Here is a 22,520-nt window from a genome sequence, read left to right as displayed (position 1 = left end):
TCGTCGGAACCCTGGAACCATCGTCGGAATCGGTTGGTGGTGCTCAAATGGTGGTGGTTGGTTGGTGGTGAGTCAGTTGGTGGTGGTGTTAAGGTGGAGTTTAGATTGAGTTTTCCGACAAAATGTGACTTTTTCGTTCAAAATCGTTTTTCCGGCAACCTGCAATGAACGACGTTTGGATTCTGTTAGTCGCGGACCGTTGGAAACAAATATGTTAAAAGTTGGGACCATCTACAACTAACTTGTTAATTGGGACCGGGAGTGGTCAATAAATAATAGTTGAGATTAATACAAATCAATACAATTTTAAATTATTAGTAAAGATTAATATTGATCGATAACTATTGATGGACTGCGATTTTCGTCTCTACGGTTTATTTAATTTTACTATTACATATCAAAGTTTAAAATATCTTATTTCCGTCACTAAAGTTTCATTTCGTTGCAATTTTTATCCACTCAAAAAATATATAATTTTTGTAAAAAAAATGTAGATTATACATTTATATTTTTGAAAATAAATAAAGATTATATAATGCACACAAAATGTTTTATCTTTACAACATCAATAAAATAGACGACATTGAGGCACCCACCGTCTATCTGTCCAAATTCCATTCCTCTTAAACCACCGTGGGTCCAAACCCAAAACTACCGCCACAATATCTCCTCTTGATTTCACACACACACACACACACACTCACACTCCAATCTTCTTCAATTCTTCATTCACCGGCAATGGTAGTAGTAGTAGATGGGTAAAGCAACCAGATGGATTCGCTCGCTCTTCCGCTCTAAAAAACCCAATTCATCCTCCACCGGGTCGACTTCACATAAACCCAATGAGACATTCAGTTTATCGGAAACTTCATTGGATGCCAACAAGCACGCAATTGCGGTAGCGGCGGCGACGGCTGCGGTGGCGGAGGCGGCACTGGCAGCGGCGCATGCGGCGGCGGAGGTTGTGAGGCTGACTGCCGGCGGCGGTGGGGGCAGGGCGTGTTATGACGTGGAGCGGCGGAGGACGGCGGCGGCGGTGAAGATACAGTCGGCGTTCCGGGCGTATCTGGTAATTTACTTATGTGCCCCTGTGGGACTTACGAATTTACGTCGGTGGGTGGTGTATTTAATGGGAGGTGGTGGTGGTTGGTTGGTTGATTAAAATTTGAAACATATCTAAATTTGGTTTTTGGTCACAAGTGTTTTTTGGTTTTTTCCAACATTTGCACATGGGTCCTTTGGTTTTGGGATTTGTGGACTCAATTGTTTTTCTTTATTTTTTTATTTTTCCATTTTTAGGATGAATGATTAGAAACTAAATATATTTTTTAGCTTTTGATGGTAACATGGATAAGAAAAGTGACCAGTTTGTTAGATTTACACTGAAAATATAGCTTTAAAATATCAAGAGGGAAAAAAAAGGTGAAAAAAAACTTAATGTATGTATTATAATTTGAAATACTTGTGCCTATATTGTTTTGATTATTATAATGTGAAAAAAAAGTGGTTTTATTTTTATATTTTACTAAATTTTTGAAAAGTGAAGGAATTATTTTATTATACTAATATCTCGGTCAGTTCGATTCACTGTGTCAGCTCGAGGAAATCCGATATTCAATTTTTTTAAAATTAGAGTGTATGTAGGAGTTTGATATCAAATGTAAAAACAAGTAAGCAACAAAAGAATAGAGAAGTTATGAATAGTTTACTTGTTAAATGTAAGTTTATATGTAAAGAAGATGATGGAGACACAGCTTCTGGTAGGTTCTTTTTGTTAAACAAAATCACGGCTAAAAAGCGGTTTATATGGTATCCAATTATTTTATAATAATATATTTTACTAATTTTGTTGCATATGTAGGCAAGAAGAGCACTAAGGGCACTTAAAGGATTAGTAAAGCTTCAAGCACTCGTAAGGGGCCGTGTTGTGAGAAAACAAAGTGCAGACATGCTTAGGCGAATGCAAGCCATGGCCCGTGTTCAGGCCCAAGCCTGTGCTAGCCGTGCTTCTTTATCGGGCTTGACACAATCAAGCACGAGGTCCACAAACTCTCACACACACATGCACCTTGTAAGTTCCCATATCCATTTCGACCACCACAGATACTTATTTTTTGTAAAAATAACACAAATTTTTTTTATCTTATGAATGCAGAAATCTAAAAACCCGAAGGGCCTTTTCGTCCATGAGCGGGTAAAAGGGCTAAACTGGTTAGAAAACTGGATGGAGGATACATCGTTGACCAGTAAACAATTTCGGTCCGATGATGAAAGAAGTGACAAGATTCTTGAAGTGGATACTTGGAAGCCACGTCATATCCCAAGCCCGAGTAGCAAGTCAACCCACGATTCACATTCCACATCAACAAAACCGTGGAACCCGAGCTCGAGACATGGGTCACGTGAAGTGTTGCCATTGGGTTCAATGATCCTCGGAGAAGCGGAAAAAACAGTTGCAACTGCTGATAATACTCCTCGGGCACGGTCTCATGCTTCCAGGCCCGGAAGTAGCCATAAACGAAGCCCGTTTAGTGAATACTCGCGAAGCGTGTATGGTGATTACACGAGTTATCCTAATTATATGGCTAACACGGAATCGTCACGGGCTAAACTGCGGTCCCATAGTGCGCCGAGACAAAGGGTTCAGTTTGAGAAATCGGGTTCCACTAGATTGCTTTGGGACTATTCGGATACCCTCTCGGAGAGAGGATTTCAAAGCTAGATTTGATCTTCTAGTCATTGGTTTGCGAAACTGAAGTTTGTTTTGTTTTTAGGTTGTTGATTCAAGTGTTTATGATATATGGTCATGGTGATGTGTTAACCTTGATAAATTAAAAACTTAATTGTGTTGTTACATAATGTTATTTGAAAGTGTATATTTTTATTTGTTCTGTTTTTGCAGTTTTGACATTTGGTAATGTTTGATGGAAAAACTATATAGTAAAGTGTAAACATGTTATGATGTTAAAGAAAAAGAAACTAAGGTACATCATGTTCTAGTTACCAGTGATCTGTTACTCTTTTATGGTGTCATGATTACAAAATTTGTATAGTTCATCAGGTGTTTTGAAATATTAGAAGGTTAATAATAACATTATATCATGTTTAGTGAGTTGGAGTCAAGCATTGTAAGGGGTCTAAGGAGTTCGAACTCACTTAAGTTGAGTTTGGCTCGACTAACCTATGAGTGATCGAGCTTTAGCTCTACTTATAAAACTCAAAATCTGCTCGAAGGTAGCCTTAAACTTGAAGCCCTGCTACTTGGCTCATGAGTAGTCTTTTAAGCTTGAGTTTGCCTTGACCTCACATAGTTTATTATTTAGCCAAACTTAATATGTGAACCTTGGACTTGAGATTGTTTATTAAATGCGTCTCAATATGAGCTTGAGATTGGGCTCGGGCTCGGGCTCATATAAGCTTGGCTCAACTAGAATTTTTAGGAGCCAGTTTCAGTTACTCACGAGCGGCTCAGCTCGTTTACACCCATACGCAATAAGGTGGGTATCGATCAAAATGGGTTCTAACTTAACAAGTTTTACAAATATGATCAGTTTAATTTATTGTATAACTATAAACCTATTAAACAAACTAAAATTTATGGAATCAACCAATTTTTTTTGAAATAACTCATGATTATTATTACTATATGTTATGGATACTTTATAGTCACTTTTTCCAAAAGGTTCAAAAGAAAGTAATATTAATTGCATTTGAAACATTTTAGATGCAATCAACCATAAAAGATGAAATCTCTAAAGTAACACTCCACTACGGGTCACGGGTCAAATACTATTTATTTCTCCTTTTTTTGTTTCCCTTTTACAGCAATTGTCTTATTTTCTTGACCACCTGATCTGGTCATCTGGCTCATACACTGCACCCAAAAAAAAAAAAAACAAATCAGGTCACAAAAACATCAAACCACTTTTCACCAAATTCTAGTAAAAATAGTGACTTTGTTCTTACTAGTTGCAATCGGTGTTCGGGTCAATAGTAAACCCGAGTGAAACACCACAGAACCCGGGTAAAGTAGCAATGGCGGTTGCATTTGGGTTATAAGTAGTAATAACACCCATCATGCACATACATAACGACCGTTTGTTTTCCTCCGAGTCACCAAGATTATTAAGACTAGAAACCGCATCACAACAAGGGGACCCGGGGTATGGGTCAGGGGACCCATATGTTACAAACGATGAGCATGTTGATATTAGTGTGGTCACCGTAACACAGTCTACAGTAGCTGAGGTTCTTGACCTTGACACCACCCAAAACACCGTCACCGCCAGTAACCAACCAGCAGTCACCGCCTTCAATCCACCCATATTTGGAGTTCTTGTGAATGAAGAAGTGTTTGTGTTTCGGGTGCTTATATGCGGGTGCTTAGATGACGATGATGATATGTGGTGGGTTTGCAATAACAAACGTGTGCACTAAAAGCATTCAGGTTGCATGAGCCACACCAACTGCACACCACAATGAGGCTTGTTGCTCAATGTTTGACTTTTAAAAATGGTCAAAGGTTAACAAACTAGTTTCAGCATAGTAATTATAGTGTCAAATCAGTTACATACGTTGCATGATCGTTCAATTTTGCACCGACATTTTACCTATTGTGCGTAATTATTTATATACGTTGTGTATTTTTTTACTTCATGCGCAATTGTTACACAGAGTGCCAAATGGGGCTTCTTGGTGCTTTATACGCTTTCAATAACCTACCCATGACTCAGATATTAACTAAATAATTGATTTCAAAACAATATTTGTAGCAAGAGACAGTCTAATAGCCAGGTTTCTCTCCAAGGATTTGACATAAATAACAATAAACAAAAAAAATGACGATGATACTTTAACGTTTGCCACCACCGCCCCCGAGCTTAGGACCCTTTCCTTTAGGAACATTTCCGCCCTTAGTTTGGGTCTTTTGTTTTGATACCACCTCGGCTTTCTTTGCTTTCTTCTCATCCTTAGTTTTCTTGATTCTTTCCTTGATTTCACTGAAATTTGGTATATGTATATATAAGTAATCAGTTTCAATATTTTAGACCATCATGTAAAATTTTAATGAAATGAAATAAGTTACCGAAGGGCAGCCTCCCTAGCAGCATCACGAACTTCAGGCTTCTCACTTCGTTTCTTCTGGATAACTTCCAAGGTGGCTCCCACAATTGCCCGAGAATACGGCTTTTTGGTTGCACGGCGTCTCTTCCTCACAGCTTCTTGAGCATTGTCCTGTAAAATTTGAAAGAAAATATTTGGTCATATTATCTCAACAGTAATGAACAATGTGCCCCCCCACAATAGCCCGTGATTTCAAGCCTGGTTTGAATCAATATAGTTTTTTAAGTGTGAATAAAACAGATTTGGCCAGGTTGAGATACCAAAAACACATGTTTTATAATGAGTTACAGATGTCAAACAAAGAAAATAGAACAATATGAATACTAAGACTATATTACCACCAAAATTACCCAACTTAATTCAATGAATAACTTCACTAAGACATGTTTTATAAAAGTTGCATTATCATTGAATAACTTCAAAACCAAATAATCCGACCCGTATCATTTTAATTCAAACTGTTTAGCTTAAGAATGTGCATAAGGTCAGTTGAGATTTGTTTTGGGCTTAAAGCCTTAAACCAAACCAAATAACCAAAAAACCATTTGGTTTTCAGTTTTTTTCGGTTTGGGTTTTCTCAGTTTAATCAATTGGGCTTCAACTTTTAAAGCCAAAAAATATTGGCCCAATAATAAGAATTCCGGCCTAAATCTTTTTGTTGATTTTTGATTAATAATCAATTATTAGTTATCATACATTTGAGCTACAATATATTTTTGGATTTTAACAAATTACTTCACATTCAAAATACAATTAAAAAAACATACGGTCCGGTTCGGTTTTAGTTACATGCAAATCCAAACCGAACCAAAACTCAATTTATACAAAACTCAAACTAAACCATCCTTTTAGTTTGGGTTCAAGTACTTTGGGTCAGTTATTTCGGTTTTTCCAATCACGGGTCAACATTTTTTGTTTCAGTTTTTTTAACCGCAATTTTTTTACAACTAAATACCACAAGAATTTGAACCTATAACAGTTTCATTTTTGGTTTCATGCACACCCCTAACTTAGCTAAACTCATTTAATTCATTAAATACTTAAAAGACAAATCAACATGTAAATAAACCAAATATGTAAAACCTAACTGACCTTCTTGTGTTGCTTCCGGTACATGGCGGTCCATGTGAGCTTTGAGGGTTTCAACTTATTGTGGAAGTACCTTTTGCATTTGGAATTTGCAAACAAGAAAACCTACATTGAACCAAAAACAATTATTTAATTCATAAAAGTGATATAACTACAACCTAAACTATGTAATCACATTATATACCTGAGAGTCTGATCTAATGAATCTAATACCCCTTCCAGGATATATCTTCTGCCCACTGAAACGACAGAGCTCGGTCCTATAAACACCATAAATTCATTAATCACAAAAAATATATAATCCCAAACCCAAACAATATGATATCAATGCAATTGAGCCCGTAAATTGCCCTTGGGGATAATGTTATTTAAACATTTGAGTTATACATAATGGGGAAAATGATGAGTAATTATGTATCCAACAGAACATGAACACTTGGTAAGGGAAAAGAATAACATACTTCAGAACCATGGCGGCGGCGCGGAAGAACAAAACCCTAGCGATCTCAAATGTCAACATTAAATAGCAGCGTCGCTTTCTTTAGTAAAAACAAATAGTGATTGTAACCCTTCTAGTTTTGTTTTTGTCACTTCCTACCCGCAAGCTCGGTTTCTATTAGGTTTTCACAATAAGCGTTGCGCCTGGCCGTGATGGTATCTGTAAGCCGTGCGTTGACAAGTAGAACCGATAGAAGTGTGAAATAATAGGTTTTATATGGGAGAACAGCTATGCATTAAAGGGGCGTTTGGCTAAGCTTTTTCTTTTTGCTTTTTTTGTTTTTTTGAGGGGTAAAATGTCCAAAATACCCCTCCAAAAGCACCAAATTAAAGCTTTTTTGCTTTTTGGAGAGGCATTTTGAACATTTTATCCCTCCAAAAGCAAAAAAGCAAAAAGAAAAAGCTTACCCAAACACCCCCTAAGTATAATCGAATGATTACGTACAATCTATTGCTCCCCATCAAATTTAGCTTATCATTCACACTGAATTTTCTAGTACGAAAGTACACGATTCAGGTATGTATTGTGACGTGAAAAAGTGTTAATACATGTATAAAACTACTGATACGCTAAAGGTGATAGTGACAGCTAACAAAAACGGTTACAAATTACTGCTAAACTAAATACAAACAAATGTCAATAGAGAATCTTATGCTAACTACTAATCTTTGTTTTAACACCTGATGTTTGAGTCATCAGTTGTTTGTGTTCAACAGTTTGAATCTTCAATTATATAAAACATCTGTTGAGTCTTCAGTTCTTTTATGTCAGCAATTTGTATCATCAGTAGTTTAGAGCAATAGATATCAAAACACCTTAATGGAGAACAACTGATGTTTTTGGGCATCAGTTGTTTGATTATTGACCATCAGTTCTTTGTCAGGTTAAACAAAAAGCTTTAAAAATGTGATTATGGGTTTTATTTAATAAAGAATTCCATTAGCAGTCTTTTCATGTCTCGTCTTTTCATGTCTCTTGTTTATTAAAACCCTATTTTCGTTATATCCGGTAGTATTGACTGCTTCTGTTAAAAAATACAAGGATAACCCTAAATCAACAAGCATTGATTCACAGCTTCAATGATAGTTCTATATTTTCCTCTCCACAACTTTTGTTGTGGTTGTCACTGAATAGTGAACTATCTCATGAATCCTTTTAAGACATAGAATGAATCGAGCATTTGATTTCTGAATTCAGTTTCGTTGTCACTCCTTAGAATCTTGACTGGAAGATCAAATTGTTTTTTAACTTGCACTTTGAAGTTTTATCATCCTTTGTGTGTAGAAAGAAGCTATATACAAATCTTGAGTAATTATTTGCAATAAAAAGACAATATCTCTTTTTTGCTAGAGTCGGTATTCTTACTAGTCTAAAATGGTTCATTTGTAAAAATTATAACATGCATGACTTAGATTTTTCAATTGATTTGTTGAAAACTTTATTTTGTTTTCCTCTTAAGCATGAAACACAACTTTCATCACAAAGAAATTCTTTCATAGGTAAACCCATACCACATTTTATTTAGCAAGATTGTTAAGTATCTAAATTAACATGGGCTAATCTCTTATGTCATATTTCAGTTTCTTTTGTTGAGGCGCTACTTTGAAAAAAAATTTCAAGACAAATTTGTTAACAATAATTACATTATATAAATCACGTAACTTAGAGTTTCAACCTCCTGGTTCGTTCAAATATGTGTTTGAATTGTTTAAAATATCACCAACATTCGAATCCATTGATAAGTCCGAACGTTCAAGTAACTTAAATAAAAAAATTGCTAATATACAATTTATCATGCATGTTCGGGATTATACTAGACTCGTTGTGATTAAACTTATAAATATTTAATAGTGCTGCAATTAACGTAACAGAACCATAATTAGAGAATGTATGGAAAATAATGACATGCTTTACGAAATGTCACAGGGCTTTTGATTCAAACTTCTCTTTTGCTTGGTTAGTTGTTGCATCATTAGTACTTGCAACTCTTATTTTTCAACTGCAGCTTCAACCTTGATTTCTTCTTTCATTTCAACTGAAAAATCGTTTGTTTACAACATTAGCTTCAACAGCCATCAAAACAAAGTTTTCAACATTTATTTCATTAGGTAGACTACTCCAATCCACAAATCCTTGTGTAAAGAGGCTTTGTTTCTTAGGAGGGTTTTTATATAAAGCAACATTGTTTTGAGTGGAAATAACTATAATTGGTATATGGATAGACGTTTAGATATACTGGACTTGAGGAGTGGTTTGAACATACTATATTTGTGGAATAGTAACTTGTATCATTTATCTAGTTAGAATGCTACGGGCTGAAGAGCAGTTAATTGAGTATTAAGGTTTGATAATGGTTGGATGATTGAGGTCTCAAAGTTGGATAAATTATGATTTCTCCTTGATTTGACTTAGGTGTGAGTTGAGTTTGACTTCTGTATTCTCTAGCAAAATAACCCAATCTATAACACTTGTAGCAATTCAACTTTGACTTGTTTAAACCAATTTAGTTATATTGTTTATGCCAGGAAATTTTCTTTCAGTTTTCTTGTAAAATTTATTGGTTTTGACAGTCAAAAGAGCAAGTTGATTTAAAATTTCCATTTCCTCAATATTTGTAGGGTCTAAATGTAAATCTTCCATTAAGAAGGATAGATTATCATAAATAGTTTGAGAAACATCGAAAGCAGTGAAAGCTTGATTCCTAAATTACGAACCAATTCTAGTTGTAATGTCTATGTGATAGTCATAACCTTGATCAACAATTTGGTTAACTTAACCCCACCCCTAGAAGTGTTTTGATACTCGGTGTATAACCATCTATTGATTTCTCAGTGTTAATTACATCTTTCATATGACTTATCTCTCTTTCAAATTGTCACACCCCAATTGGCAGTGAGTTATACGTCGGGGTATGAGCGATTGTTCATAACGCATGGTACTATTAAAAGTTGCAACGATATATTGATTGAAACCATATTGAATAAATGTCACACATGAAAACAATATTTTGCAAACTACAAATGAAGATAAAAAGCTTGTCTTCTTGAGTTATTATCTAAGTCCAATGCACCTTAGTATAGCAAAGCATCTTGAAATAATCAATTTTGGTTACCTGTAATTTGTAGATAATATTTGAACTTTTGACCCTTTGGTCCCTTTACTCATTTCAACTAAACATCTAGAGTTGTTGGGATACACTTAATGGTTCACACTTAATCTTTGTTGGTTTGGTTTTGGGCTGTATTGTAACACCAAAATCTCGAATTTTGGTGGGCTTATTGTACGGGCTTGGGCTTAGGGTTGTTGTTGTGCTATATGTATGATGTAACTAGGTCATTATGATTGTTGGTTGTTCATAGAACAGTGAGAGACGAGCGAGTTGTTTATCATTGATATTGTAATCACTATTAAGGGGTTAAGCACCCGACGTTGAATATAACGTTTGTTTTGAAGCCATCCTGTGTGTGTTTATTGTGTTTGCTAGTATTATATTGAATCAACTCGTTGTTAGTTTCCGCCTAACAACGGGTTTACGTGATATCACATTCAAAGATCCTTCATTGGGACTTACAATTGGTATCAGAGCCTATAGACCTATTCTAGGCTCGGACTTGGTGATATCATTGATTCAGTATTGTGTTCTTGGTCGATGATCTTTGTAAATTTTATAGAAATAAAGCTCAGAGTGATTTACGTGTTCATCTGGTGTTCTTCGTGTTCATCGGGGTTAGTTGAGATAGTATTGGGATATATTTGACATGATCTTTGGTTTAAATTTTAAATCCCTTCATTCTCGGGATTTAATTTACTTACCAAGTTTACCATGTCAAACTGAAATTTGATCTCGAAATATGTTAGAATTACTGAAGGCCGGGTGGTAAAATTGTTTTTGTTTTGATTTTATCATTTAATTTTTTATTTATTTTCTTTACGTCTTTAATTTTACCTCATGTTTACTCTTGTCAAAACAAATGCGTTAAGGAATCGTTTTCTTATCAAACATTGATTTGGGTTCTCGGACCATGGTGAATTGGTTTGATCAGTTGGGTTCTTTGGCCAATGAGACTTGGTTTAGCTGGCCCAAATGGTTATAAAGTGTTTTAGTTCTCGGCCCATCAGGTTTTTGGCCCATATCCAAACACATTTGAAGTTTGAAAGGCAAATTTTGTGCCTTAATTGCTATTTGTTACTTGTTTATTTGAACACATTCGGAGAGGTCCATCACAATCACATTATAGTATGATCATACGACCGTCGTAGTAGCCAAAGCCCACTTCGCATGGCGATGGTTTACCGACACTCATTTATTTGCTCATATGGCTTGAATGTATATCTCATAAGGAAAGTTTGCTTATTATTCTCATATTATATTCTATTGAATTAACTGGTGCTTTACTCACTCAACCTAGTGTTGATAAAATATATCTATTTTATACGCATATGCAGGTTTTATATTGAATTGATTGCAAGCTTTGGAATAGATTTAAATGTTGCTTTAAGTTAGAAGAAACTTATCAAGACACCAATTTATCAATATTTAATTTTAAACTTATTTGTTTATGTTTTAAGGATTTGTACTTTTTCATTTGAATTTGTTTGGATTAGTTGAATATTTAATATAATTTAATAGATATTTCGATTTCCAAATTATTGCATGATAGTACCTTGAGAGCTGTGAACAATCACTTCGCGACCCAACATTTCCGCCTTAGGTTGGGGTGTGACACAATGATTAAGATCTTCATCAGAAAAATTCTTGATTACTTCGTAATCCATACCATGCCTTAATAAACCAACAATCATTGGATCTTTTCTTCTTAATTCTTTCATTCTTGCTACAATATTTCAATATGTACACCAGTCAAAACAATTTAAGGTGAACCATGTTCAACCTCTTCTTCTTTCTCCCCATCTCCTTCTTAATCCTCCTCAAGATCAGATAGATTCTTCAATTCCTCAATTTGAGATTCATTGAGATCCATAGTGTCATTATGCTTATAATCTTTAGGTTTCACTATTGGCAAAGGTATTGAATGAATGGGTTCTTCAGTTGTTTTCTCTTCCTTTTTCTCCACATTCATCTTCTCCTTTTGCATTTTCTTCTTCATGAAAGTTTCTTTAAAATTTGGAATAATTGTTCCATATCTTTTCCTTTTTCTTGTATATTTGACCAATTCAACAGGCCATTCTCTCTCTTCAGATCTAATGGTTTCCAACAATTCAGATATTACTTTTGCAGATAAAGCTTTGGCCATTTCTTCTTGTATCTTCTTACCATCATAATCAACAACCAATTGTCTGTCCAGATTTTCTTCAGTTATTGGTTCATCAATTGGTGGTGCTTCAACAGTCTATTCTACAATCTTCTCCTTTTCAGCTTGAAACTTCTCAACAACTACAATAAGAGCCCTTTCTGCATCTTCATCTTGCTTTAATTTCAAAAGTCCCTCAAGAACCTCTTAGTCAAGGTCTTTTTCATCAATTCACAGTTTCAATTTTCAAGAAGTATGGGAAATACTGAAGAAAGCAAGAAAGTGATGTTGAAGTTTCAATTTAGAAACTTTAATTTATTAAAAGGTGAGACCGTTGAAGAAATGCTCACTCGGTTTAATCATTTGATTACTGAGATGAACAAGTTGAATATGGAACCTAGTGTATCTGATAAGATTGATATTGTGAAGAATGCTTTACCTGGTTCATATTCAACATTTCTCATAGTGCTTAAAGAAAACAACTACTTCAAGAATGATGATCTATTGAAATGGAGTTTGTGCAAAAGATTGAAGATAGAGAGTATGATTTAAAATGTCAAAAATCATCAAAAGAAACTCAAGATCCGACATTGTATGGAGGTTGCTTGCCTTTGAGTAGTACTACAACACCAATCACTGCATTTCTTACTTAAACTTCACAAGAGGGATCAGTTTCTTATAGTGAATCTAATGTATGCTTCATGGCTTCTGGGGGTAATGATAATTCTAGGAGATCAACTACTACTAATAGCTTCACCACACCATCGAATGTCAACATGAAGGAAGCTGAACAAAATTTTGTTTTTCTTTGTGCTTTTATGACATCTTATGAAAACTCGGTGGGTAGCAAGATTGCTACAAGTGAGCTGACTGATGAGGACTATGATCAAATTGATCCAGATGATTTGGAGCTAATGGATCTCAAATGGAATATGGCCATGATTGTTAGAAAGGTGAAGAAGTTTATGTAACAAACTGGAAAAGACTTACCATCTCTGAACAAACGAGTTGGTTTTGATAAATTAAAGGTTAAATGTTATAATTGTCAAGAGTTTGACCATTTTGCCAAAGAACGTGATAAGCCAAAGATGGAGTATAGTGGACCTCGAAATCAGGACAGAAATTCTAGTAAGAAGGTCAATGATTCTCCTGAAAAGAATTCTCGAGGTAGTTCTTCTAAAGCTTCGGGATCACAAGCACTTCACTCTGCTAAAGAAACTGACTGGACTCAAAGATTGTTGTGTAATGATAATCAAGCAAATCTGGCAATGTTTGAGCTGACCAAAAGTTTTCAAGATGCTAGTGGGAACGAATTATCTTCTGACAATGAGACATAGTTGGATTCTGATGACTCTTGTCATATGCAACCAACTTCTTTTGCATGCATGGCTAAGATTCACGAGGTTAGTTCTTCTTCTATTAAATTATCTGAAAATGTATCTTGTTCTGAATGTGAATTGGTTAAGTCTAGAATTGGTTCACTTAAAGATCATAATGATTCACTGTGAAAGAAATTGCATCAATCAAGGATACATATAGATAATCACTAGATTCACAAATGAGATCTAGGGAGAAAACAAAAGCTTTGTCTATAAGTAACCATGATTTGAAAGCAGAATTTTCAGTGAAAATGACCATTAATGATCAACAATTTCAAGAGATACTTAAACATAGAACTAAGATAACTAAACTTGAAAATGAGGTTCTTGATTTGAAAAGCAAATTAAACAAGTTTTGAAATTCTTCTTTTTTTTTAAATGAAATTATTGAGGTGTCTGGTAAACAAAAAGGTTCAAAGAATGGTTTGGGTTTTGTTGAAGTTCCTCCACCTGTTCATAATGATTATACTCCAAATCTGTTTGCGGTAAAGGGAGAAATTGTTATTGAATCAGTCATTGTTGAGGAAAAACCTAAGTTGGTTAAAAATGAAAATATTGATGTTCAATCTTCAACTCAAAAACCTCATATTCAAAGTAACAAGGTCTTTGTTGAAAATGTTGATAATGTGATCGTTGAGGATGTAATTGAACCTGAAATTGTGCACAAAAACCAGAACATTCCACGTTCAAATCACATTTTATGTGAACCTCATGAATTTGAGGAGGCTGCGTATGGTACAAATGCATCGAAAGTGAAATTGGAAAAATCTGTTAAGGTTAAGGCTAAGAAATCAGAAAAACCAAAGATTTCTGATAAGGATTTGATGCGTTTCATCAATCATGTATCTCCTAAGCCAACCACTGTTAGTGTTTTAAATTGAAAGGTATTAGCAAAGTATTCACTGAGAAAGACATTCCGCTTGATCTTATCAATCCCGAAATAGAAAGTGTCTTTCAAAATGAAACTTCCAAGATACAAGATCTTGAATATGCATTTGTTAACTCCCAACCTTCAAACATAATAGATCCTTTGGTCAAAGCTAAACAATTGTTAAAATCTGCTAAGAAAGTTTAATTTGTTAATTCAACTAGAACTGACACTTTACAGAGTTTTTCTAACTGTTCAAATCTTGATTTTTACATGATAAAGAAATCTGTTACGTTTGATGATTTGAACAAAGGACCTATTCGTGGTATGTTTCATCAATCTTCTATTGCACCAATTTCTCCTAAACCACAACATGAGTGTGTTGACATGAGAACATGTTTTCTATGTGGTGTACAAGGTCATGTTGTGAGAATTTGTGGAATGAAGAAATCACAGAATTTTTATCCGTTTATCAAGGAACAAGCCAATCCCGTTCCTGTGATTAAAAAAATTCTGAAAAGACCCATATCTTGTGATGATGAGACTCACATCATGGTATCAGATGTGAATCCACATAAGGTGATTCATGTTAGTGAGAACTCGAGTAATTTAAAACCCAAGATTGTTCATATGGAACCAATTTGCAAGAATGTGAACACAAATGTGGTTCTAGCTACATATTTGAGATGAAAGTCGAAAAGGCCTGTGACTTATTCACAAGCAGCTAAACCGCATTGGGTTCAATCAATATTAACTCTTCAAGTGAAATTAAAGAGGTGCCCAAGACTGAGGCCTGGGCTGCCTTTTTGAACTAATCATTTTTTCTCTGTGTGCAGAGTTCATCCAAGACTATATATGGTGAAAAATGGATTATGGATAGTGGATGCTCTCGTCATATTACCAGCGATATTAACCTCTTATCAAATGTAAAGAATATTCAAGGAGGGTATGTAGCTTTTGCGGGTAATTCGGGGGGAATGATTACGAAAGAAGGAGATGTTTCAAATGGTCATATCACATTTGAAAAAGTTATTTATTGTGATAAAGTGGATCACAATTTGTTGAGCATGTCACAAATTTGTGATATGAAGTATACCATATTATTTAATGATAAGGAGTGCATAATACTTAAACCAGGATATTCCATTCAAGAAGACATGGTTGTTATGCGATCTACTCGATCAAATGATATTTATGTTCTAAACATGACTTCTAAGGTAACCACTTATGTTGAAACGTGTTTTGTGTCAAAAGCAACCGAGAAAGACTCGATTCTGTGGCACAGACGTATGGGTCACATTCATGTCAAGAAGATGAATTATCTTATGGCTAATGATTTGGTTGATGGGGTTTCCTTGAAACACTTCAAACTGACCAATCACTGTGTTGCATGCGAAAAGGGCAAACAGAAGAAGAAGTCTCACCATCTACGTTAATTAATTCCATTGATACTCCTCTAGAAAGGCTTCATATGAACTTGTTTGGTCCTGTGAATTGTCCGAGTATTGGTGGAGATTGGTATTGTTTAGTTGTCACTAATGACTATTCAAGATATTCATGGGTGTTATTTATGAGTTCCAAAGACCAGACACCATTCTTGTTCAAAATTTAATCACAAAGATTGAATCACTGTATAAACACAAAGTGCGACGTATTCGAAGTGATAATGGTACGGAGTTCAAAAACAATGTATTGGATTTCTATTGCATTCAGAAAGGAATTCATCGAGAATAAAATGCTCCATATGTACCTCAACAGAATGGTGTTGCTGAAAGAAATAATCGAACATTGATTGAAGCTGCACGAACAATGCAAGCAGATTCTATGCTTCCTGTGCAATTCTGGAATTTAGGATGTGAATACTGCTTATTGCACGCTTAATTGTGTTTTAACTGTGAAGAAGTTGCAAAAGACAAGTTATTAGCTTCTGGACAACGAAAGCCTAATTTAAAGTATTTGGAACTATTTGGGTGTCCTTGTACTATGTTGAAGAAAGATGCGGGAAAAATCAAAGAAAAAGCAACTGAAGGTTATTTCTTGGGTTATGCATCACCTAAGAAACGAGTATTTAATTTTACTTCTGGTTGTGTTGAAGAATGGTACCATGTCGATTGTCAACGATACACCACACCTCCCACTGGCAAAGGGCCTGATTGAATGTTCGCCTATGATAGCCTATTTAACTCATTTACTCAAATAGTTGATCAACTAGATGAAGATTTGGTACGTGCTTACCTAGAAGATCAATTTCTACCTCCAAGGCCTTCTAGTTTTAATTATGATAATGTACCACGAGATGATCTTCCTGATACATCTTATGTTATTTCTATCTCTTCAGATGATGGTCATATTGTTGATTCTTCTTCGGCTCCATTTCCTGAAAGTCATGAGATTGGTGAATTATCTCATGATGCTGAAGAGAATCTGACTAATTTAACTGATAATGTTGTTGTGCCTGAGAATCCAACTCTTCGGATTCATACTTATCATCCTTAGGACAACATCATTGGTGATCTTGATGCTGGTGTACAAATACATCATCAGATTTCTACTTCGAGTGATGTTAATGTATTGTGTGCGTATGCCGATATGCACTAATCGGGAATCATGAATCTCGCAAAATACACTATTTTTTGTCTCAAATGGAACCAACGTGTTTTCGTAAGGCGCTTGAAGACTCCTCATGGGTAGAGGCAATGGAAGAAGAATTGCAATAGTTTAATCGACTGGGTGATTGGGATCTCATTGACAAGCCTGTTAGAGTTAAAAAGCCAATTCCAGCAAAATGGGTATTTAAGTGCAAGAAAGATGATTGTGGGGTCATTGTCAGAAATAAAGCACGTTTGGTTATGCAAGGTTTTCATCAGCAAGAAGGCATAGATTACAAGGAAGTATATGCTCCAGTTGCTCGATGTCACACCCTAACCTACGGCCGAAATGTCAGGGCATGAACTGATTGCCACAGCTCTCAAGGTACTATCATACAATATTTAAATGACAATATCTATTAATTAAATTAAGTTTTCAAATAAATCAAATACAAACAAGTACATAATACATAAAACAATACAACTTATATCACAAATGATCTTGATTAATAATTTTCTAACTTAAATTCTTCACTAAGTCTTTCACCAACCTGCATTAAATTTCAACGATAACCTGCATATGCGTATAAAATAGAATTTTGTCAACAACACATATTGTGTGAGTAAAACACCAGCTTAAGACACAACAATAATAATATATAATAAATAAAGAAAGATGCAAACTGTTCTTGTGGGAATAAACAGTTAAGTCATATCACATAAACAATCAATCAAGCCATAAAGAAAGGGCTCAACCAATTCCATATAAATGGACATTGGTTACCAAGCAAGGACTAAACCGTTGCCATAAAAATGGACATCGGTTTCCGAAGTAAGCAAATAGCATTCAAATAAAACAAGTAAGCAAAAAGCAAGTTAAGCATAAACCGATATACACACAAGGATTAACAGTTGCGGTTTTGAATACTAGATAATAGTTAAATATATAGATACGCACATGTCCCCAAAAAGTTTAAAAATAAGTAAAAAGAGGAGTGATTACTCACCTGGTAAAATAAGCAAAGCGGGAAATGATTAGATAAGGAAGTGGTAAACCATGCTCTTCGGGAATTACCAACGATAAATCCTAATTAACAATAATTTCGGAAATTAAATTTAGATTGAATAACGAGGCTAAAAATAGATAGAGGATTCGGGATTTGATGATCGAGGGAAATCTTACAAAAGCTATTTGTTTCATTATTTTATTATAAATTTCATTATTAAGTTTTACCGTAATAAACATGATTTAATTATATAAAATACATAAAAAATACCCGAATAAGTATTTATAAAATTGTTGGATAAATTATATAAAGAGATTGTTTAGTGAGTATTTTAAATCCAAAAATACAATTTATGTATTTATGTATATTCTTATTATTAATAAATACTTCTTTTTAAATAAAAATCGTAAATATAAATAATAACAATAATATTTATATAAAATTATAAACTTTTATAAAACTTGTACTATATTTTAAATATGTCAATTAAAAAGACCATATTAAATATACATATTTTAGATTAAAAAAACTTATGAAAATCTTAATAACTATATATGTGTGTATATATATATATATATATATATTAATTATTGTATTTTAAATAAATAAAACCTTTTAATCCTTTAACCTTTATCAAATTAAAAATATCTATTATGCATATATACATACATATATATATATATATATATATATATATATATATATATATATATATATATATATATGGTTTAACTAACGTCTAGAAGAAAAACGAATAGTTTGTGTCGGTTTAGACAAAATAACGATTAATTATTTTATAAATTATATAATAAAAATAATTAATGAGTTAATATGGTAATTAAATAATAATTAACAAAAAAACAAAACAAAATGTGTTGGCTAGGGCTCGAACCCGCGCCTGGCCGGCTCACAAGTGTTTAACAGACGCACAACCAACCAGCTGATCCAAGTGATCAGTTGGTTAAAGTATAGGAAAAAAATATTAAATATAAACTCCCAGATTAACCCCCAATTCAAATATAAACCCTAATTCCTAAATCAATTTATCCGTTCATTTTAGGTTTAATTAACGTTAGGGCTTATGTTTCTGGATTAAAAATGAGTTTATTGCATACCGTTATTACATATAACAAGGACTGATTGACGGCAGACGACGAGAAGGAACTGCCTTCTCTACGTGGATGAATAACGACACCCATGGACTGATACAATGAAATTAACTTTAGGGTTAAAGATCGCTAGGGCTAGGAGGAGGTGGCTGTAAGATGAATTTGATTATTATCATTGTTTGCTTGTGTAACAGATTCGTAATATAGTCGGCTAGGTCCAAGTTGGTAATACGAACCAAAACGATTATAGTTTCCTAATTCACAATGTCGGTGTGGTCGCGATTGGTTGATAAAGATATTTTATAGATAAATTCCTTGATTAGGACGAGAATTGTGGTCCAAGATAATCCAACGGGTATGCAGATTACCGGGTTTGATCATAGAATACGTGTTTAAGGGTTTGGATTAAGATAATAATATAATAAGAAAATCAAATGTTGCACTTTGGTCCCTCAAGATTAGGGATGGAAGCACTAGGGTTAAACGTTTAAATTTTTGGGTTAAAAATGCATATTATTCAAATACTTGCTGACCATCTTACCGATAATGGCTTCAAACGAGGAACTGTATTGTACTCTCTTTTACAAAAATGTTGGTGATGATTTGCTCCTTGTCCAAATATATGTCGATAACATCATATTTGGTTCTACAAACGATAAGCTATGTAATGATTTTGAGAAGTCGATGCAGAAAAAGTTTGAAATGAGCTCTATGGGGGAGATGAATTTCTTCTTAGGGTTGCAGGTTCATCAGTCTGACGCCGGAATTTTTATTCATCAGACGAAATATGTGAACGTTGTCTTGAGCCGATTAAAGATAACTACCAGAAAAATCCCTGTCACACCCCAACCTACGGCGGAACATGCCGGGGCGCGACATTGATTGTATCATAGCTCAGAAGACACTAAGTGAAATACACGTGTCAATATCTAAATTATTCATTCATATATCAAGTTCAAAAGCACAAACATCGTTTCAAATGAAATACTGTTACAATTAAATATTCAAAACATAAATAACTTAAAAATAAAAGTTATTTTCAACCAAATCGTAATGATAACGGTTTACTTCGACGGCGTATGATCATACTAATGAGGATGAGGATGAGGATGAGATACCAACCACCACAACAAAAGTAAACACTTAGTCACATTTACACGTATAAACTAATCGAGCAATTTCAATAATCGAATATATTGGAACCATAGTGAAAATCTATAATACGTTTGATTGTGAAAGCATAACGCCCCAAAAACTTAAAACGGTAAACAAAGGGGATGTGAATTTACTTACCTTTAATGAGTGGATTAAGTGAGGATGAGATAATAAAGGAACTAGAATGAAAGCGGTCAAGCTCCTCGAGGTTCACCGACAAATAACCCTAGTTGTTAATGGTAAAGTGAGTTAAACATAGTTGTAACAAAATACTAAGGTTTATGGTGGGTTTCGGTGTGGTTAAAAATATTGATAGTAAAAGTTTTGATAATTATAAGGGTTATTATTGTGGTCATTAATATTGTTACTATTATTATTATGATTTTTTTTATTATTACTAGTATTATCCATGTTTGCGTTAATAGATGTTTTATAAAGAGTTAGAAAAGAAAATTTTATCATGAACGATCTAAAATGGTTCGGTTTGTAGAATTTTGATTAAAAAGGTTTTAAAAAAAGATAACACTATAAAAACCGGGTTTCATGAGGCTTAGAGATTTGGTTTTGTCAATAAAAATAACATTTATTACTTAATATTTATAAGTAATGAAATACAAACCGGGTTCTAGGGGACTCGAAGGTTCGGTCTTGCCAAAGTTATATTTATAAAATTTATTAAGTAATAATAATAAACAAAAATCAAGAAAAAGTTAATATATAAAAAAAAACAAAAACGGGTCCAAGTGGTTCGAACCCGCGCCCTGGACCGTTTCAGAGTTTTAAACGGACACGCACCAGCCATCAGGCTGGTGCTTTTGGTTGTGAAAGATTCAATCTGCATTATATTTAAATATACACTCAAAAGAAAATCCCCAAATCCATATACAAACCCTAGAATCTGAGTTCGTTTGATTCGTTCAAAGTTGATTCAAATTGAGTTAGGGGTTTCGTTTATAGATTAAAACGAATACTAAGGGATGTTTTATTACCGTATATGATGATGGATTAAGGGATAACAATGAACTAGGGCTTGCGGCTCGAAGTTGATCTCAAATCTGGTATTAACGAACTGGTGTGTTGTAATTAGGTTAGGGTTTTGATTAGCGATGGTTTGAGGAACGTGTATGTACGATTAATTGAGATATGGTGACGTTTATATAGTGTTTTAGGGACAAGACCAGCCGCGATTCGTTTTTTTGGTAAGTTAGCTGTCAATTGGTTAGCGTTTTCCATGTTTAGTGTGTCTGTTAAACGCGTTTAAGGTAGGCTAAATGATATGGTAACACCAATTACGCGATTTTTCCGAAAATTGAGGTCCAAGAAAGGGGGAAGGGTATGGCGTCGGTCGAAGAGATGGAGGAAGAAGGAGAAAGAAATTTTGAATAATATTTTGCGGTTTGGTCCCTGGGGTTTATAGATGGAAACGAGAATGAATTAAAGTTAGAGTTTGAGTGGAAATTGTCAAGTTCTTGTTAGTTTGAATACTTAAACTATTAAATAATAAAACTAAGACAATAAAAATACTCAATAAATGTGTCGGTTTTATTAAAAGAGTGACCCGAGCCCTTAAACGGGTCGGGTATAAATACAAGAATATGAAAATGAAAACCCGAAATGTTACCGTGGGTCACAATTTGTCACCGGACGAATTGAAAGATACTGTTGATCCAACTCTTTACCGAGCAATGATTGGTTCTTTAATGTATTTAACTGCTTTTCGTCCTGATATAATGTTTGATGTTTGTTTGTGTGCCAGGTATCAATCGAGTCCTCGAGTGACTCATCTAGCAACGGTTAAACGTATAGTTCACTATCTGAGGGTAATCCTGACACCGAGTTATGGTATTCCAAGGATGATATCTTTGAACTCATTGCGTTTTCCGATTCTGATTATGGAGGATGCAAGATCAATTTCAAATCTACTACAACGGGTTGTCAATTTCTAGGAAGCTGGCTTGTTTCCTTGCATTGTAAGAAGCAGACAACGGTCTCCACTTCAACCGCATAAGTAGGTTCTTTGGAAGTCGGCTTGTTTCGAGTTGCTGCTCATAGGTTCTTTGTATCCAGCAACAATTGCGGGATTACGGCTTGAAGTTTCTTACTACTCCCATTTTTATTGATAACTCTGCTGCTATTAGTATCACCAAAAACCCCGTGCACCACTCTGAGACAAAGCGTATCGAAATTCGATATCATTTTATCCATGATTGCTCTGAAAAGAAATTGATTGATCTTGAAAAGGTACACACGGATTTCAGAAAGTTGATCTGTTTACCAAAGCCTTTGACAAAACACTTTTTCATTTTTTGCTTAATTTAAACGGATTGAAAACTCTTGATGATATCCTTAAGCTCGGATAATCATCTTTATTTTTGTTTTGTTTATTTTAATTTGTGTATTTTATGATTTTGGGTTTTGGGGGAGAAAATGGAAAAAATACAAAAAATATT

General features: G+C 34.4%; 3 protein-coding genes across 3 annotated transcripts; 1 reads left to right on the top strand and 2 right to left on the bottom strand.

Annotated features, from left to right (window-relative positions):
- The first annotated feature begins 585 nt into the window (after nucleotides 1-585).
- On the top strand, nucleotides 586-2,896 carry LOC143574292 (protein IQ-DOMAIN 24-like). The gene is made up of 3 exons (XM_077058947.1): nucleotides 586-1,069; nucleotides 1,862-2,071; nucleotides 2,156-2,896. The coding sequence occupies exons 1-3, from the start codon at nucleotides 755-757 to the stop codon at nucleotides 2,720-2,722; spliced, it is 1,092 nt and encodes a 363-aa protein (XP_076915062.1). The 5' UTR covers nucleotides 586-754; the 3' UTR covers nucleotides 2,723-2,896.
- A 1,069-nt stretch (nucleotides 2,897-3,965) lies between these two features.
- Nucleotides 3,966-4,325, bottom strand: LOC143574291 (putative non-specific lipid-transfer protein 14). Its single transcript, XM_077058946.1, has one exon. It carries the CDS (start codon nucleotides 4,323-4,325, stop codon nucleotides 3,966-3,968), a length of 360 nt encoding a protein of 119 aa, XP_076915061.1.
- A 411-nt stretch (nucleotides 4,326-4,736) lies between these two features.
- LOC143574295 (large ribosomal subunit protein eL24-like) lies at nucleotides 4,737-6,718 on the bottom strand. Its single transcript, XM_077058950.1, has 5 exons — nucleotides 6,675-6,718; nucleotides 6,398-6,473; nucleotides 6,217-6,318; nucleotides 5,087-5,235; nucleotides 4,737-5,000 (listed from the first exon to the last, which is right to left on the bottom strand). The coding sequence occupies exons 1-5, from the start codon at nucleotides 6,683-6,685 to the stop codon at nucleotides 4,853-4,855; spliced, it is 486 nt and encodes a 161-aa protein (XP_076915065.1). The 5' UTR covers nucleotides 6,686-6,718; the 3' UTR covers nucleotides 4,737-4,852.
- Between the last annotated feature and the right edge of the window lie 15,802 nt (nucleotides 6,719-22,520).

Source organism: Bidens hawaiensis, unplaced genomic scaffold (assembly GCF_021521415.1).
Source record: "Bidens hawaiensis isolate Kalapana, Puna unplaced genomic scaffold, B.hawaiensis_p1.1 tig00026891_1, whole genome shotgun sequence".
Lineage (NCBI taxonomy): Eukaryota > Viridiplantae > Streptophyta > Magnoliopsida > Asterales > Asteraceae > Bidens > Bidens hawaiensis.
This window is presented reverse-complemented; position numbering and strand designations above follow the sequence as displayed.